The sequence below is a fragment of the Cynoglossus semilaevis genome, chromosome 13 (genome assembly GCF_000523025.1).
Source record: "Cynoglossus semilaevis isolate Cse_v1.0 chromosome 13, Cse_v1.0, whole genome shotgun sequence".
NCBI classification, from domain to species: domain Eukaryota; kingdom Metazoa; phylum Chordata; class Actinopteri; order Pleuronectiformes; family Cynoglossidae; genus Cynoglossus; species Cynoglossus semilaevis.
Genome location: NC_024319.1, coordinates 5,962,607 through 5,981,004, shown reverse-complemented (window position 1 = coordinate 5,981,004; position 18,398 = coordinate 5,962,607). Strand labels below are relative to the sequence as shown.

The following is an 18,398-nucleotide window of genomic DNA, read 5'->3' as shown; positions in this document are numbered from 1 at the left end:
GCAGCACACGAGCAGGTCGATATGTGGCTACGACGAACACAGAGAAATTACTGCAGAGACGACGATGTTGAACTGTTGTATACCTTAAAAGTACCTTTAAAGTCTTTCAGAAACATCTCATCTTTAATTTGGGGAAAATTAATCAGAAATTAGCCTCTTTAAAACATTCACATTGCTGTCTTACAGCAAAGACACCCTGGATGACAACCAAAAATTGGTTTTGGTTTGGGTTTGTGTGTTTGTTTTTTTCATTTAAACACATTTTCTTTTCTGTTATTGACCTTCTGGGGCTCTAGACAAAACATCTTTAAAACAGGAAATGCTCCTGCCGTATTCGTTGTTAGACCCAAAGTACATACTGTAGAGAAGACTTTGAAAAACATTTCAAAACATCCATTAGGAGTCTGATAGTTGCTTCTTGTTATTCAGACTCATTTGAGTTCCAGGACACATCACATATTTTTTCAGGTAATGTTTTCCCTGAGCCAACATTGTTTGAATGTTTGTTTCTCAAGATTATGTTGGGCTTTTAGAATGCATTAGGAGCACATATCCCCACAAGACAGCCATGGCAGAGGACATCTTATTTTAACAACACCACTGCATAAACCAAAGAAAAATAACAGTAATGTTGAACTACAGCAAAGGGGAAAACATCCTCTCTTGTTAGCTCTAAAAACAGGGGGTCTGCAAACTCTATCACACGACAGAATTAGGCAGTTAGAAGAAGAAGAAAAAAAAAGAAGTATAACTTTTACTAAGTAAAGCAAAAGTGCCTGGACAAATTGTTTTTGTTTGTTTTGCATTTGTGTGTGCCTGTGTGTGTATGTGGGTGTGTAATGTTTTTTGGGTGGAGGCAAAGGGGTAATCGAAGCATATAGCAGTTACTATGGTAACTAAACCCAACCCTGTCAGTCCAATCAGCAGGACTGCAGCAGAAGAACCCCTGCTGAGAGGCTTGCAGACACAGACACACAAAAATAACATGCACATTCACACTAACAGGGAAAACAATATACACAGTGCTGAGCAGCAGACAGACAAACTCTGCTGAGTGCAACCGAAATCCCTTCAACACCCACCATAACAACACAACACACACACAAACACAAACGTAATGACACAAAGTAAAACTTGCACAAACGTACAGATTTTTTCCTTGCGCTAACGATTTGTCACACAACTGCAACTTCAGGAAGGCAGGGGGAATATAAGAAATTTCATCATTTGTCTTTAACAACAGGCCCACTGAAACACACACACTGCTCTGCCACAGTCAGCCATTTTGTAAATCGCCATGACGTCGTGGTGGCTGTGAAGTGTCAGAACAAGTGGAGAAAGAGAGCAAAAGGGAAAACTGGGAAAATGATTTGATTGGGACAAATATAAACCAAAACACTAAGACAAAAAGTAAACACTAACAAGGAGGAACAGGACTACACAGTGTTTTTTTTTTTCTCTCTTTTCAGAATAACAGGGACAAAACTAAGACGGCTCCTTGTGTCGTCTCATATGTGTGTGAGAGAAGACAATTAAAGGTTGGTTCAGTAAAGTTAATGAACTGTATTTAAAGCAACACTCCTGCAGTTGTGCAGTGAAAGGTGTTTGTAATTATCCTTTGTAATTACATTAAAAGAGCTGGTATGAAACCACAGATAAACACTAGGAACAACAGAGAAAAGTACTGAAAGGATGACATTGCAGGAGTTTAGCTACTAGCACTGGTACGTTAGCTCAGCTGACCTTTATCTGAACATCTGTGAAGTAACGCTTCACAAGCTTCAGGTAGATGTTGATGTGTCAGTCATGTCCAATAGTGACATGGTGTTTTAATGCTGAACAATATTTACACAGAGCATTGTTTAATAAGACAAAGTAAATTGATGTATTTGAAAAGTGTGGCTCGACATGACTGACAATCTAGAGGCAATTTAAAATTCAAATGGTATTTGGAGAAATGTCACTGAACATTATCAGAGCTGAGTCAGAAGAGATCTTTCTGTTTGGTGTATATATATGTGAAATAGCAATTAAAAAAAGTTTTCATTCTGATTCAAATATGTTGATAGTTATTATGATAATCACTGACTCCTTATAAAATGTATCAAGTATTCGTCTTGTGTTACACTCGTGTGTTCTTTTTATGACACTTAATAAGATTAATAAGATTAATAAGAGTGACGTTGTTTTTGTGTGTACCTTGGATCATGCGAGTCTTTTAGTATTGAAGCTTTTTAATGCCACCTACTGGTACGATATAGTACTGCAGAATAAACCGAACTTCGACCCGGTTAAAATCCTAATTCTTTTTATAGATGAAAGATCCCTTCAATGTTATCATAGCTTTTACACACTGGGCGCTTCTGACGAAATAGCAACTAAATTTAAAGAGAGTGACCATATATATGTCAAACACACTGGAGAATTAAACAACTAGATTTAAAGAGAATGACCATTCTCCACCAACACACTGGAGAATTGACGTCAACTGAGAGCAATAATTATTTAACTTTTAGGCAGCACAGCTGTCCTTTTGCTAATGCATCTTAATATATATGAGGTTGTCCAAATATATAATTATACTTACACTATTGTCCTTTTGCTAATGCATCTTAATATATGAGACTGTGAAAAATATACGTATACTTACACTATAATATACTATATAATATACTTATACTGAACTACTATATACCATATACAGTAGTGGAAATGGTGGGTTATTGGTGGTCTATACTGCCACCACGTGGTGAATATCGTTAAAGCCTTGGTGGAACAAAGATTAAAAAGTTTCCTTATCTCCTGTGTCTGTCATTAATGATGACTTTATCTGTTTGTTTAAAATTAACTAAAGGTTATAAGGAGTTCAAGTCATTATTTCAGACAGTACTGTTTCTGCTCATGTGCACTGCAGACAGGCTGAAATAAAGAATATAATCATATAATTATATTTTCTAACTGGATAAAAGTAAATTATTATATTTTCTAACTGGATAAAAGTAAAGTATTAAGGTTATACTTTTGTGTGTGTGTGTGTTTAAACCTCAGAAACAGGACTCTCCTCTTCCAGTTCAGTACAGTGCAGAGCCAGGAGACCCATCACTCTGAGACACTTGCTGCGTCTGGAAAACATTTGGTCATCTAATTAAACGATGGTGGAATTAAAAGTGAAAAAAATTGATTTTTCTCTCAAGTTAGAAAAATCTTATTTTATTTTACTTGATTAAATCATTTTTAAACTATTTCATGAGTAGTGTTGCCCATCCCACATTCCTGGAGATGAACAAAAAATGTATGAAGGTTGATAGAAAATGTACTTACATATCCCAGTTAGGAGCCTGTTGTAACACTGTGAGTAAACTTGGAAGCTATGAGAAAAAAATAACAATTTTAGAAAAAAAAAAAAGAGAGAATGTGAAAACACTGTTGTTTACGATGGTAAACCATGACTTTTATACCCTTTATTTTTTAAAGTTTTATATGTACTTTATATTAAAATAGAATTGCAGATTGTCCTACCAGTTCTGAGTTTATCAGTTTGTTGGCAACATGTTCATGCCCGGCCACAGAGCAGAGATAACACAACAAGTTCAACTTGGAGCGAGCAGCTGACACAGGGGTAACAGAAGCTGTGGAGGAGGCCACAAATGTCGAGCCATTTTGTTCTTCAAGAGAAGAACACATTTTTGACAGGAAGAGAGTCCATTTTTTATCACTTAAAGAGTGAAGCTTCTCAGCTGGAAGATAGAAAAGGAAAGTAAAAAAAAAATGAGGTTCTTGCTTCTAAAAGCACAAATACTTGATACGAAAAATAAAGTACCTGAATATACTGGAACACACAGTGTTTTAGGATCAAATCGCACTGGACAACTCTTAAGAACCTATACAATAGAAACAGAACCAAGAAATTTTGATTATTTTTCCACCATCTTTCTTTCCCTCAGGCTGACATTTATTGCTGAACCAACATGTTCAATATACAATTAACCTTGGGATTGTCCATGATTGGAGTGACAGTCAGGTCGGCATCAGTATGGAGAAGTCTTTTAATACAAGATGTGATCTCAGGGCCAGCACTCACCTTAAAGCAGGAGTAAAAAGATAGAGTAGGGTGAGGTATTTAATAAGTACTAGCAGGAAAACAAACTTTTTGACACAAAACCTGTTCAGCCAATCAGACAAATAGTCATTTCATCAAAAAACAATATAAAAAAACACAAATGAGTACAAATGGCAGACCTTGTGGGCTACGGCCGTGTTGACCTGAGACGTTGGTCCTTGGTATGGGAAGTTTTTGGAAATGCAACTCCTCCTTAAGTTAGAAAATAAAATATACCAAAAATTAAAATGTGAACACTTAATGGTAAGCTAATATATTTTGTTAACTCTACATGAAGGTATTCAACAGGCAACAGTTTCCTAAGTCCTAAACATCAGACCACAAAAAAACAGCCATTAAAACAGAAAAGGTTTTTAACATGCCTTGACATTTTAGACAAAAGATACTGAGCTGTTATCATTCAGATTAATGAGCAACAGGTCAACAAGCAGGAGCTCAGCTTGAGTTACAGTTTACCTGAGGACAAACATTTCCTCAGTGTGGTCTTCATCTACTCCACTCTTTGGTTGGAGCTCCGATATGTTATCTGAAGGAAAGACACACACACGTTACTGTACTCCACATTATACAAATACTACATTGTGTAGTGCATGGTAAACGTTGACATAAAACAAACCTGTCTATATCAATGAAAAGCAACTACAGTCACACAGGGGACCAAACCTGTTACCTAATAGTGTCCTCGTCATGACTGGGCCTTTATACGGTAATTATAAAGCCTCAGTGCTAACATAGCATGCAGGTGTATGACGTGAGTCGCCCTCAATAACTGCAGTAAAGTCAATGAGTCAGTTCAGACTTGACCAGCTTCAATACCCGCAGCAGACCACATTTAATCAGGGAGCTTATTTAAACTGTAGTACTTTCCAGACTTGTGTCAGTGTTACTCCCACTCCAGTATTCACCTGTGCGTTCACTTCTTTTATCTCATGTAACATGATGCATGAAGGACCATGATATTCAAGCCTAGACACCAAACAATAACATTAGCTTGGCTGCTGCGATCAATATTTTAATAACACAATGTACGACTGACATGCTGGTTTTTTTTATAGTGAAAATGTTAAACGCAACCACACATTTTTAGATTTAGCCACTCAAATAAACTCATGCAGTAGTACTGAGGTTAATCATTAACAGATGCAGATAACAGTTTATACACGTTACCTAGTGTGAATGATTTATTGAGCATCATTGTGTGACAGGATTTCTTCACTCTAGTTAGCTTGGAGTCATTTACTGCCTCCGTTGGCCTCTTCTCTATTCTTTCCTTTTCCAAACTCGGGCTATTCCCCAAGGCTCCACCTCTACTGTGTCCTACAGGTGGTTGGCTGTCTGTTCCTCTGTCTGTTGCTGCAGGCGTTAGTGATGAGACTGCTCTCAGGTCAGTCGTATTAGCTGGCAGGGTGATAGGTGATTGGGTTTTGGGACTCTCATCTGCCGATGCTGTAGGTAAATAATCAGGAGTAGCTGTGTGTCTGGATGGAGACAAAAAAAAGGCTTATACTCAACAGCACAGTTTCATCTTCAGCAACAACACGTATGACCTTTGGTGTTGCTGCCTAACACAGACAACAATGAAAATATTAGTACAAAGGCTGTAACATCATATGTAAATAAGGCAACACACAGCAAGGTGACTGGTAAAACTCCATAATGGCTGTAATCCCTCAGCTGCTCGACTTTATCTTCCTCCATCACTAATGGTGCCCAAAAAGGATGATCCAGCAACTCTGGCCAGTATATCCTAAAGGAGAAAAAAACATTAATAAATAATTTAAAAAAACACAAAATATTCAAAGAAACCCTAGATTAAGTGTTAAAATTAGGATCACAAAACAAATGTTGGCAAATATGAAGTTATGGTAATGTCACAGATAAAAAGGACGCTGAACCTCTTCTCTGGGCTTTTAATGAGTAAGGCTTTTAGAAGGTTTTGGAAGTCTTCACAGGGTAAACTGCCTGAAAACACAAACAAAAAAAGCAAACTAAAAAATGTGTCCAGTTAAAAAAAAAGAAAGAGAGAAATTTTTGCTATGTAAATTCAAATACTTTTGGTACCTTTTTGTCTGGGAGGTGGTGGTTCCTGATATAAAATCATTTCTTTCAGCTCAGAATGGCTCGTAGAGTAAAATGGAGGTTTGCCTGAAACACAAGAAGCATTTTTGATTAGATTTATAACACATTCTCACATAGTCTATAATATACTGCCTGCTGTAATGGTTCAGCTTCACACACTAGTTCAGTCATCAATCACTCACTTTAATTATGTTATTTACTGTTAAAAAATGTATTATCATATTAATATAAATTGTGTGTGTATTACCAGTGTACATGTAGTACAGTATACACCCCAGAGCCCACAGATCTGAGCTCATGCTGGTTTCTGATCCTTTCAGAACCTCTGGTGCAGTGTACACTGGAGAACCTTGAAAAAAAAATTTAAACAATGTGTAAATACCTGTGGTTTTTAATGTCATATTGTGGCATGGTTAATTGTGAATTCTTTTGTATTTACATACACTAATTACAGGTTCTGTGGTGTTGTAAGTCACATGTGTTATAATTATTGGAGCTATCACAGTGGCTAATGGGAAGAGGACCTGGTTTTAGAACGGACGGTTTGAAATCCCTTCTGAAAGCAGTCTCTGTTCCCAAGGCATGGGTTGAAGGATTAAAAGCAGGAGACATGTTTTGTCATGTTTGTTTGTGTCTAAAACCTGTATGTTACAATGACAATAAAGCTGATCATTTAAAGGTGGAAGAGCTGACCTTGTAGCCTCGTTCTCACATTGTCACAGTCTGCCTTTTCATCTCCCTCGTTTGGTGAGGAGAACAAGGTATAGAAATCCTTCATTGTCTCATCTTCCAACTTAGACAGACAAAAGTTACTGAATTTCAGCATGCAACTACCATCCAGCACAATCTGAGGACGAGGAGAAGACAGATGCATGTTCAATGTTGCTGTTAGTCTGAGCTTAATGTTTGATACAATTAAAGCAAACCTTTGTGGGGGTCAGGTCAGATAATATGATCCCCATTTCATGAATGTATTTCAGACCTTTGACCAAATTCCATCCAAAACTCCTGACTACATCTTCTAGCAGATATCCATCCTGAACAATCACAGTATCTAGTGAGCCACCTATCAGAGTAGTTGAAAAATAACAGAAAGGAAAAAAAACTGTAAGTATTCAAAAATATTATTCAATATGCAGTATATTTTCTGACTTTTGGTAAAAGCAGTTTAAAACAACAAACAGACTTGTCATCTCAGAACTCACCTGTGCAGAGCTCCACCACCAACCAGAGGTGATTATTGCTCTCATACCACTCATAGAATTGTACAATGTTGGGGTGATCCAGATCTTGGCTAAGACGAACCTTAGAGGAAACACAAGTAAGACATTATGAACATGATTGCTTTACTGAGTTGCAAACATGTTTTGTTTTTGTATTTAATCATGTTTGGAAGTCAAATAAAAAGTTAAAATCCATCTATTTTTATTAAAGATGTCAGAGAACACTTCAACCAACATGGTTTGCGATCTCAGGTCTCTTGGATTTGTCAGCGCAGACAATGGCCACATATTTGAGAGTCCCCTTTCGCCTTCCTTTATAGACAACAGACCTACTTCCAGACCCAAGCTGCTCATAGAGAATATAGTTTTCCATCTGCTGTAGATAAAAGAAAGTAAGCATAAAAAAAATTAAAATTAATTACATTGTTACTTTAATCACAAAAACCTTGTAAATAATTACATTTTTATTATAATCTGCAACAATTAATTTAGCCATTATAAACTGTATAATATATTTATATATTCATAGTCATAAGGAAAAACATAATGGATGTACACTCACCAACAGCCAAAGTTTAACTATCATAATACAGTGGTCACCTGTTGACTAATTAGCTGTTTTAACACCTACACCTGTTGTATTTGACGCTAGGAAAGCTGCTCTAGGCGGTCCACCAGATAAAAATTAATAAAATAACAAACAAACCTGGCAGAAATGAAGGATAAAAATAGTAACACGAGATCTGTACGGACAAATAAACATACAATGCTTTTGCCTTTACGTCAGTTTGAAGCTGAAGATACTGCAGTTGTCAACAATTGAGAACAGTCAGCAGATAAACTCTAGTCTATGGTTAGGTTCTCACATTAAACTGCATAAAGTTTTAAGAATTACTCATTTAATTTTTCTTATTTTGTTTTTATTTCCTAAACATATTATTCAGTTATATCTGAACTTACCTCTTAGGTGACTCGCCGTTTGTTGGCGGAAGCGTGTGGCACAACGTCATTTCAACTGACAGGGGGGAGTCTGTACTACTTTAGATAAATGAAATCGAACAATTTCACATGTAAATTCTAAAATATGTATAAAGAAATATTACTAGAATTTAGAATTTTTAAAAATGGGTTGAACAGGCTGGTAACTCCTTTGTTTGTGGTGAAACCTTTACTGTTTCTTTTTAAAAAACTACCTCTGTGGTGAAACCTTTACTGTTTCTTTTTGATAATTACCTTCAAATGGTACATTCTGCGTTGCTAGGACACGGACAGCGTGTGCTGGGAGTAGCTCGCATGAATGAACTGTTGTGTCGACAGTTAAAAGTTGTTTTTTCAGTCAGAAACGCGTCGAACTTGTTTAAACTTAATATCGTCACCACTTCTTTTCTGCATTACATTGTACACGTTATTGATTATTTATTTTATCCCTAAATGTACACAGATTTTGAGATTGTTTTATATATTACCACAATACTATTCGTAGTACGCGAGAGGCCTCTGTACGACAACAAGTTGTACGTCTAATTTGTGTTTGGAGTTAACCTGCAAACCTACACATGCGCGCGCGCACACGTTGCTATTTGTTAAAAGTGTTGATACAGTAATTTGTGTTTGGAGTTAACCTGCAAATCTACACATGTTAAAAGTGTCACGTTGCTATTTGTTAAAAGTGTTGATACAGTGAATGATACAGTTTGTAAACGAAACAAACTGATTTCAGCAGCTTGTCAGTGAAAACACACGCGAGAACAGAATGACGTCATCCATTGTGGCAAACAGGCAGCAGGGCACAAAGGAGTAGTGACACTCTCAAACGGATTTTCTGCAGCCAGTACTGCAAGGCGACTTTGCATCTAAAATGTCTCTAACTAATGTTTAACATAAATATTGGGTGATCATGGATTGTGATTTCTTGATCTGTTTTATCTTGCATTGTGTTTTTTAAAGTAAAAGCATTGTGTTTAATCCACAAGTAACACTGTAAAATGGTTCAGTCTCGTTTCTAGAACGTGCTATTAACTGTACCAAGCTGTTGATTATTTTAAATATAAAAATTAAAAGTAGAGCAAATTAGAATTAAACCCGGTTGAAATGCGTTTGGTTTAATTGTAGATTAACTAACTAATGTTTTTGGCTAGGCTGTATAACTTAGTTTTGCACTGTTTTTGACAGAATAAACGAAGAAAATAGTTTAAATGAAAGCCTTTCCAACACATAAGTCAAAGATGGGCACCAGGGTACTGTTTCCTGTGAGTTCATGTCATTCTACAAAATAAAACAAACGTTTTATATTAGCAGTTCAAGTATTACTCAACTATGAAGACGTGGTGCACTTAGCAGTCAGACCACTAGGAGTTATAGAAATGATAGTTGCATCATTATGATCATACTAGCAATACCAGTAACACTAGTTGTAGAAGTCATCAAAGCAAATATGATAATATGAATGGTAATTAAATGGTGATATAAGTGTCAGTCGTTTTCAGTGGTTGTAATAATAATTGTAGTAGAGATAACAATTGCATTTAACAGCCATAACAGCATTTGTAAAAACCACTAAGTTGAATTAAGCTGTTGTAGTAGAGGCAGGTGTAACAATAACAGTCGTAAATACAAAAACGCGCTGTATTAGCATAAGCTATAAGAGTAACAGTATTATTATTCGTCCTTGTAGTGGTATTTCTGATACTAGTAATCGATGTGTTGTGTTAGTTTGGGTCAAGAGTTTAGATTCGAATTGAGATCGCCTTTACTTTCTTATGTCACAAACCGGATGTAGCATTTCGTACTTTGTTACTTCATACAGCGCTGCTCAGCTGCTTTGTTTCCATGAGGCGTCGCAGAGTGTGGGCATTCGCTTATGTACAGAAACACTCACAGAAGTTTACTTGAGCTTCTCTTCTGGCTAATTTATAGTTGGATCACATTCCGTGTGTTTTCCTCTCTCCCGGGTCTGTTTTACGCCCCAGATCATTAAGTTCACTGCTCCATATCCGGTCGGCGACGGTGGCTTTCACCGGCTCAATTTACGTCCCCAGACGGACAGTGCGGTGGAGTCTATCAAAGTGGGGAAAGCGGAATATTTATTGCCGGTGGGATCGTTTTTAACATATGAGTGAAGTGAGGTAAGAAGTTCTGTGATAGTTTTTAATCGTTTGCCACTGTGTTTAATAGTTTGATGTTTATGTTGAAGGTGACGGAACAGGTGCAGAGAACGCCTCACGGTTTGATTAAATGTGATCTCCCGCATGTGTCAGTTTCTTACGGTTTATTGGATGCTGCATTTTCTTTACCACATCTCTGAAATGATATATGATAATATTTCTGATTCCGTTGTCTTCCTATTTACTGCTTTATCCTCTTTGTTCCCCCAGTTTCTGACTGGTTTTTGGGACTAAGGAAAAATATCAGTTTTGAGACCTTGTATTAACTAAATGGTTGCACCTTTTAATAAGATTGGTTTCACTGTGGGCTTGCCCTAATCCTGCCTTTGTTGTAAACCTGTCTGGACTCATTAAACGTGACCTCAGGTCATCTCAGCCTCCATAAGCTGCCTGACATATGATCACACAGCTGCTGCCTCTCACTGGCTGTGGGCAAAGTTTGCTTCTGTACGTGACATGTGACATGAGCTTTTTTGAATTTACATAGTCAGTCATTTGAATCGGTGGTCCTTTTTTTTTCCACTATGGATTGTAGCATTCCCACTACGTCAAAAAATGATGGCGCCCCAGGTTAAAATTTCACGCATGTAACTTATGATTATGACTCACGACCTTCACGTGCTGTGAGCAAGACAAGACCAATCAATGTCCTGGACAAGAAATTTTCTCAAATGTCCTTGTGTCGTATTACAGTGAAAGTGTGTCAACAGTAAAAACCTATTGTGTGAGTTAATGTGCATGAGTTAGTTAAAGAGACCAGCAGATGCTTCACCCTTTTACTCTACAGTGCAGCCCTCCATTGTTGGGAAACAGGAAAAAACATTGGGAAACCAGAGAAAAAGCACACAGTGCCACCCTTGATATAGCTACCTAAAGCTAAAGTAAAACCTATAGTGCTGTCACTTTCTTCCAAAATTCTACAATCCAAAAAAAATCAAATCCAAGAAACATTACTGGAAACTGGTTCTGGAATGTTCTCAAGATGCGTTCTGGAGTTCTGTAGAACCCAGGGATATGTACCTTCTATTTGTTGAAGTATCATTGCCTTCCTGCCTGTACTAAAGAAAGGTCAAGGTCTTTGGAACACAGCTTGATGTGACATGTGTCCACAAGCCAGTGTATTGTTTGACGTTAGCAGGACACTAACCAGTGTTGTTAGATAGAATATGACCCCAAATGTCCTCAAAGCCAGATTCTATGGGATTGAATCATTCCAAAGAATGTAAAACACAACTGTTTCACTTTTTTTGTTGCTTGAAGACTTCTAATGCCTACGTGTCTGTGTAAGAGTTTGCTCCTTAATCACTGAGTCACCTTGGAGATAAGTGAGGCTGGCTGGGATCATGATTTATAAAATGCACAGTCTCCTTAATGGAGGATCCCATTACACTAGAGAATTAGACCCTCGCCATGTCTGCTGCATGTTTTCTGGCATTATAAATGAAGTCAGAAGTGACATTTCTATTATGTTTTTGGTTGATATAGCAACTATTTTGTAAACAGAAAACATTAAACATGAGACTGTAATGGAATATTTGGTTAAACTTCTCAGAGGGGAAAGCTGCAGACTCTGAATTGTTTCTATCCCTCCATGTTGAGGAGTCAGGGATTTTCATGTTTAGCTGAGTCTGTCCTCATAAGCTAAATAAGGTTCCAGTGGGCTTTGCCAACTACTTGCACATGATCTGTGGACAGCCTGCGTAGCGTTACTGTCTTACCGCTTAAACACCCAGCAGGCCTTGCTGTTAACACGGAGGATACTGAGTGAGAGTTCGCACTGCCAAGAGCTTTACCTCATCAAGATACACACCGCATATATATGTATCCGCTGTCTATGACAGACAGATTAAAACAAACACCGACGCCTGCCCATCTGACTGCCTTATTGCTCTGTACATGCACACGCTCACGTAGTAGTAGCAAAGTGTTACATCAGTCATTGTGATATGACCTAGGTCATGTCATTTAAAATTTTAGGGAGTAACAAGTGTTAAGTACTGTAGCTAACAAATATGTTTGTCTTTTGACAATTTATTTTAATTGTGTTATTAAGTTATTATTAGAAGTTATTATGTTTTATACATTAGGTTTTGTACAAGCACAAGTGAAAATCAAATGTTAAGAGGAAGTCAACAATGGTTTCTAAATGTGTAAGACATTTTACTACAGCAATGGAAAATAAGTGTTTTGGTTTTTTTTTACAGTCTATCATGAATGCATGTGGTTTTTATTGCTGTCTCAATCCTAAACTCTGCTAACAAGTGTAAATGTGAAATAGTTTATAAAGTAAATATTTAAAAAATATATCAGAAAGTAGATGACGATAGCATAAAGACTCTTTTTTATGGAACAAATTTAATTCTCAATAAAAAACATTTGCACCAGCACTTATTTAAACTTTAATGAATATATTTGTTCCCTCTAAGTATACTTATACTTTCTTTTTTTGTCTTAAGCTTTGTTGTTTCCATTTGTCCACATGGCTTGAGCCAAAATACACTTAGGTGTTTAAACTATATCAATCAAAATAATTTTAATCATCATTTCATTTATTTAACAGGACTAAACACTAATTTGGATGCACAGAAAAATATATCTCAAATTGTGTGATCTGAAGTTATTTCAAAATTTTAATATTTTAGGGAAAGTGTTGGTTTATGGTAAGTGACAGACAGGAATGCTAACTTCATGTAAACGTATTGACAAGCTAATGTGGAGAAAGGAGATTAAAGCAGTATTTAATTCAGTAAAAGCAAAGCATCTCCTTCTGTTTAAGGTCTTTTTTGCTGACAACGTGTCTTATTAAGAGATCCTGAAAGACTGTTTAGCTGTGATTAAACTAAAGCCTTGAACCATGTATGACTCTTATTTATCCACTTTTGTATTTCTCGTACAAATAACACTTTTCTCTCACATTTTCCCTTTCATCTTTCATAATATCTTCTTATCTAACTCATGTTCCCACACTATCAGTTCGTGTTTTTTTTTTACTAACTCAGCACTATTTCCTGTCTGACATTATAGGGTGGTTGTGTCCTATTTTAAGGTCCACAGCTCAATCTGGTTGTATTAACTGTTAACCGGTTGCCAACCTGCCTTATGTCACGCCTGATTTATTGCACTAGCACTAATGATCGGACAGTTTATACCACACTACAAAGGGTGTGGCCCACAGCTAACCTCCCCCCGGCTTCACGCACCAACTGTAAAGTCTCCTTAGCAAATGTCAGACATTTCAGTGAGAGCAGCTGGTCATGTAATTTGGGCAAAGCCTACAAGTCTCACAGTCTAATTTACCAATCGGTGCAGTTACTGTACATGAACAGTTTAATTGGAAAACTTAGTTGTTCCAATTGTTTGTTTTTTTGTTTTATTTACAGATATTATTTGTACATGAACAGTTTAATTGGAAAACTTCGTTGTTCCAATTGTTTTTTAAGTGTTATTTACAGATATTCTTAATTTATTACAGTAAAAGCTGTAAATTCTGATTCACAGCTTTCTATTCTGTCTACTTTGTACATACTGAAACCACTGCATTGCTATGATGGTGATGTAACATAAAAATGCTTAATTATTTGCAGTATGTGGTCAAGCCTGAGACATTAATTTTAGTACTAACTTAGTAAAGTGAGCAACTTGAAAATCAATCAAATCAGTTTTAGTTTTTATAGAAATATATGAACACAGATCGTTGTGACGTCTCCGTTTTCCTGCAGCGGTGACCAGTTTCAACCGCCTGGTCACCTGCAGCCCATTATCTAAAACACAGCTGACAGGACGTCTCATCTTCCTCTGACTGATCATGTGACCTAGTGGTCTTTGAAATTCAATAGCTTCTATTTTCCTCATCATTCCTTTGTTTGTTCTGTCAATACAAAGACGAGAGTGGACCAAAGGACATACTGTTATAAGCTTGTTCTGGTATTATTAAATAATTGAATACATCGACCTCATTAGGGAATTCACCATATGGATTTGGCTCTGGTTTTAAACTTAACTGTTTAGTACTTACGTACTGTAATATTTGCATTTGATGGACACATCTTGAATAAAAGCTACAGATACCCTTGAAGTGTTAAAAATTGTTTTGAATTTTAAAAATCTGTGCAAACAAACTATTGGAATATTGATGTGATGCATTGATCTTAAAGTGGCTGACAGGAAGTGCCTCAGCCTGGACCTTCCTTCTTTTACATCCTCACTCTGATGCATTACATGTTGAAAGCATTTGAATCCAGTGCAACTTTTACTAACTCCTGTTGTGCAACTAAATCCGACACATTCTGCTGGCTAACATTCTGCAGCTGTAAGACCAAATGGCTTTTTGCATTTAACCAACTTAAGAGACAGGAATCTGATAGTTTTGTTCTGAAGTCCTGTTTAATACCCTGACCTGCAAGAGTGAACTCTGTACAGGCTTCACAGCACACAACAGGAAGTGTTGTCAGTGTTTCCCGTACAACAGTAGTCTTTGAGTTTATAGCAAGTCAGCCACAGCATATGTTAATGTCCTCTCATCCAAACGGACAGAAATAAGAGAGCAGCGAGGTCATCCATCAGCATGGACTTCTACAGTTCACTAAAAACACCTCAAAAACAGCTGTGGAAACTAGCACTAACCTGAAGCAACATTAGTATCTGGTGAAAGTAAGAGAGTTATATGGCATGAAAAATCAATCCAAAGCTGTATTTTAGAGACATTTAAAATTGTAAAATATACTGAAAGACATTTCATTAATTTCAGGGCCACATGGTGAAAGATGTCAGTTTTCTTCCCATACTGCAACAGTGTTGCTGGTGGTAACTGAGGATCTTTCTGTATGGGGTTTAAATGTTATGGGTTCTGTGCAAGGGTTTTTCTCCAGAAACTCTTTCCTTCCACAGTCATGCACAAACATGTAGATGTTATGGGTTTTTCTCCAGAAACTCTGGTTTCCTTCTACAGTCATGCACAAACATGTAAGATTTGGTGAAGTGGAAGCTCTTAATCAACATGAGTCTAAGTTTGAAAGATCTGGCCAAACTGTCTGATGTGTGACCTCCAACCCCTGCCCACCTCCACCTCTGAAATGGTTCAAATCCTAGAAAATCAACAGAAATGAATGAACCGAAGTGATATCAAACATCTCTGCATCATCGTGACTAATACAAATCCTATAAATCAACTATAAAGATCTTACACTTCCTCTGCATTAGACTGCAGCCCAACCCCATTCACTGTGAAGCTCTTTGCAGCACAGGGTGGGATTGGTTTTTGCACAACAACTAATCCTGCTGCATGTTGATGCTGGTTCCTTTGAACTAGAAAATCCAGCACTGTTTGAACATTATCCCAATCATTATGATGATTGCTGACTAGGAAGCGGTACTGTTTAAAAAGTTTTGTTTTTATTTGAATGCCAGAGTGGGGGAGATGGGATGTTTTTTCTCACAGAATCATAATGTCATCACAGCTTGACATATGTTTTGTTATGCCCGTTGTCAAGAGCAACAGTGTCGGGGCATTTAAATGTTCTCTTAAATAATGGAAACTGAATGACCCAGATTTTGTGTCCCACAAGGCTCTAGGATGTGAGTCAATAAATCTAGCCGAAGCCTGGGTGGAAAAGATAAACCCAAAGAAAAGTGAGTAAAGATTTAGGCCTGAGATAATGGTATAAAAGTATAAAGACACAGTAAAAGGAACAGAAGGTGTGGGAGAACAAAAGCTCAGTTGTGTTTTCTAGGTGATAAGGTGGAAGTTAAGGTGTTCAAATAAAGAAACTTCTTGGAAGTTGCATGTGTTTTTGAGGTCCAGACTATTAATAGAAAGTTGTGTAAGTTCCTCCTCAGTTCTGGGCTGGCAGCTGGCTGCTGAGTGAGACAACTGTGATGTTTTTACTCTTCACTAGGAGGACATGGTCTGCAGTACAATAGTGGAAGAACAAGGCTAATTACATGACACTGTTTACTCTTAAATGTGTGAAATAAATTAGATTTACAGGTTACTGTTTTCTTACTTTACTCTAACTAATGGATGGGTGGAGCAGGGTATCTCAATGTCAACAAGTGACTTAAACTACCAGAATCAGGTCCAGCAGGTTGGAGAATAATGCTGAGCCTAGGGTCAGTGCAAAGGCTTCAAACTAATGTCTTTAGGGAAAAGGCAGTGTGCAGGACTGGGATTCATTTGTAACTTCAAACTAATGTCTTTAGGGAAAAGGACTGGGATTCATTTGTAGCAAAAACACACAGCTGCCTTCATCTCCCTGTAGTAGGGGGGTATGCAGTGATCCATTAGCAGGGGATGTATCTAAATTTTTATTCTCTCAAATACTGCATTGATTTTGCAGATTATAAACTGGAAACTGTTGTAAGAAAATAAAAATTAATTCTCATTGTAACCGACACACCTGCTTGTACTTTCTTTATTTTGCAGGGATGCACTGATGCTACATCTTCTGCCACCGCTCTCACCTGTGTTCCCCTGGTCAAACATTCAAAGCTCATCTTGTCTAATGAACTCTACACCAAGCTAACGTCGCCCACACTTGTTTCGGCCCATGGATGATCCCGCCCTAAACCGGTAATCATTTTGCGCCAAGCTGGACCCGAAGACCCCACCTCCCTACACCTGTTCCATCTCCACCACCCCACCCCCTCAACAGTCATGGAACTGTGAACACGTACCTCAGCCACATGACCCGGATCTCCAGTGGGACGCTGAGGTGGACGAATACGTCAGTGAGACGTTTCTCCCAGCTTCACTTCAGGAGTTCACCTACAGAGATGCGGAGACAATTACTGGTAACGTCACTGTACATGCTAATGCTTTATTCATGTGTAGACAGTAATACATTTAACTGTGCTGAATCAGCATTTTATCAAGCAATTTGTCAATGCCAAAGCCTTGATGCTGCGCTCGTATCCTCACAAATATTTAACAACAAAATACATCCAATGGTTGTGAGAGTAAGTGTTTATCTGCCTGCTTGTCTGTGTCTATGAGTCTGCCTGTCCGTCGGCATGCCTGTCTGTGGCTGTGGCTGTGTGTGTGTGCGTTTCTAAGACTGAGGCATGTGGAGCTGTGAGAAACTCCCCCTCTTTTTGACCCGCTGCCTTCTGAAACATCCTGTCAGTGCAGCAGCTCCATGGGACTGTAGGGTTTTGTGTCAGACATCAACAGAGGAGAGCTCCCAGTGGATGGTCTCAGCTAACTTTCCCCTCATCTTCTCCTTCTCTGTTGTCATCTCAGTCATCTGCCTCTTCAGTGCAGGGCTACTCTGTTGTTTTGTCTCCTGTGGTTAGTATTTCAACAGAGTACCTCCCAGATGTTATTGACAAAAACATTTGATCAGAAACCACTCAGGACCGCCCAAAAGGTCTGTCGCTTCCCTGTCACACTCAGCCACTTGTTCAAGTATGGTAGTAAACTTCATTTGATCTTGAAGTTTAAAAAAAAAGCCTGTGAGACTTGTCGTTAACACATCATCAAATATCATCTGATAGTCAAAGGTCAAAGGGCTCTCAACCTCAGATCTCCTCCTTTTTTGATCAACCATTTGTGACATACAACTATCGTCCATTTTTCTGGCGCTGGTACTTCAACATTAGCTGTTGGTCAGCAGGTCCATGTGCTCTATCTTTCTATCTTCTAATGTTGATTGGATCAGCGCATTAATGGCTACTTTTAAATGCATGCTGCTAGAATGATGCTTGGATCAGCAGGAGAAGACATTAGTGCATCATTTTAAACACAGTTCAGTTGTTTAAAGCTATATTTAGTACTTTTCTGCTAGCCTTTTTATTACATTAATGTAGCAAATTGAT

At 37.7% G+C, this 18,398-nt stretch overlaps 2 protein-coding genes across 7 annotated transcripts in view; one reads left to right on the top strand and one right to left on the bottom strand.

The window, feature by feature from the left end:
- Nucleotides 1-18,398, bottom strand: part of ulk4 (unc-51 like kinase 4) — a 96,758-nt gene that overhangs the window by 59,276 nt on the left and 19,084 nt on the right. For 2 of the 6 annotated variants that reach the window (XM_025061682.1, XM_025061681.1), the window contains 17 exons: nucleotides 17,259-17,349; nucleotides 7,658-7,795; nucleotides 7,405-7,504; nucleotides 7,126-7,265; nucleotides 6,893-7,046; nucleotides 6,447-6,548; nucleotides 6,182-6,265; nucleotides 6,016-6,082; nucleotides 5,751-5,867; nucleotides 5,288-5,598; nucleotides 4,577-4,646; nucleotides 4,240-4,312; nucleotides 3,989-4,081; nucleotides 3,821-3,881; nucleotides 3,520-3,737; nucleotides 3,322-3,368; nucleotides 3,044-3,122 (listed from right to left, as the gene is read on the bottom strand). In XM_025061682.1, coding sequence (XP_024917450.1) covers nucleotides 3,044-3,122; nucleotides 3,322-3,368; nucleotides 3,520-3,737; nucleotides 3,821-3,881; nucleotides 3,989-4,081; nucleotides 4,240-4,312; nucleotides 4,577-4,646; nucleotides 5,288-5,598; nucleotides 5,751-5,867; nucleotides 6,016-6,082; nucleotides 6,182-6,265; nucleotides 6,447-6,548; nucleotides 6,893-7,046; nucleotides 7,126-7,265; nucleotides 7,405-7,504; nucleotides 7,658-7,795 — 1,854 coding nt within the window. In that variant the 5' untranslated portion in view covers nucleotides 17,259-17,349. Of the gene's footprint in view, nucleotides 1-3,043; nucleotides 3,123-3,321; nucleotides 3,369-3,519; nucleotides 3,738-3,820; nucleotides 3,882-3,988; nucleotides 4,082-4,239; nucleotides 4,313-4,576; nucleotides 4,647-5,287; nucleotides 5,599-5,750; nucleotides 5,868-6,015; nucleotides 6,083-6,181; nucleotides 6,266-6,446; nucleotides 6,549-6,892; nucleotides 7,047-7,125; nucleotides 7,266-7,404; nucleotides 7,505-7,657; nucleotides 7,799-7,984; nucleotides 8,037-8,382; nucleotides 8,613-17,258; nucleotides 17,350-18,398 lie in introns of those variants that run through there. The other 4 variants (XM_025061680.1, XM_025061683.1, XM_008323231.3 and 1 more) reach the window with 4 other exon arrangements.
- LOC103388301 (trafficking kinesin-binding protein 1-like) overlaps nucleotides 17,172-18,398 on the top strand; it is a 28,808-nt gene continuing 27,581 nt past the window's right edge. The window contains exon 1 of the mRNA XM_025061686.1: nucleotides 17,172-17,375. The gene's annotated coding sequence lies outside the window, so the exon portion shown is untranslated. The remainder of the gene's footprint in view (nucleotides 17,376-18,398) is intronic.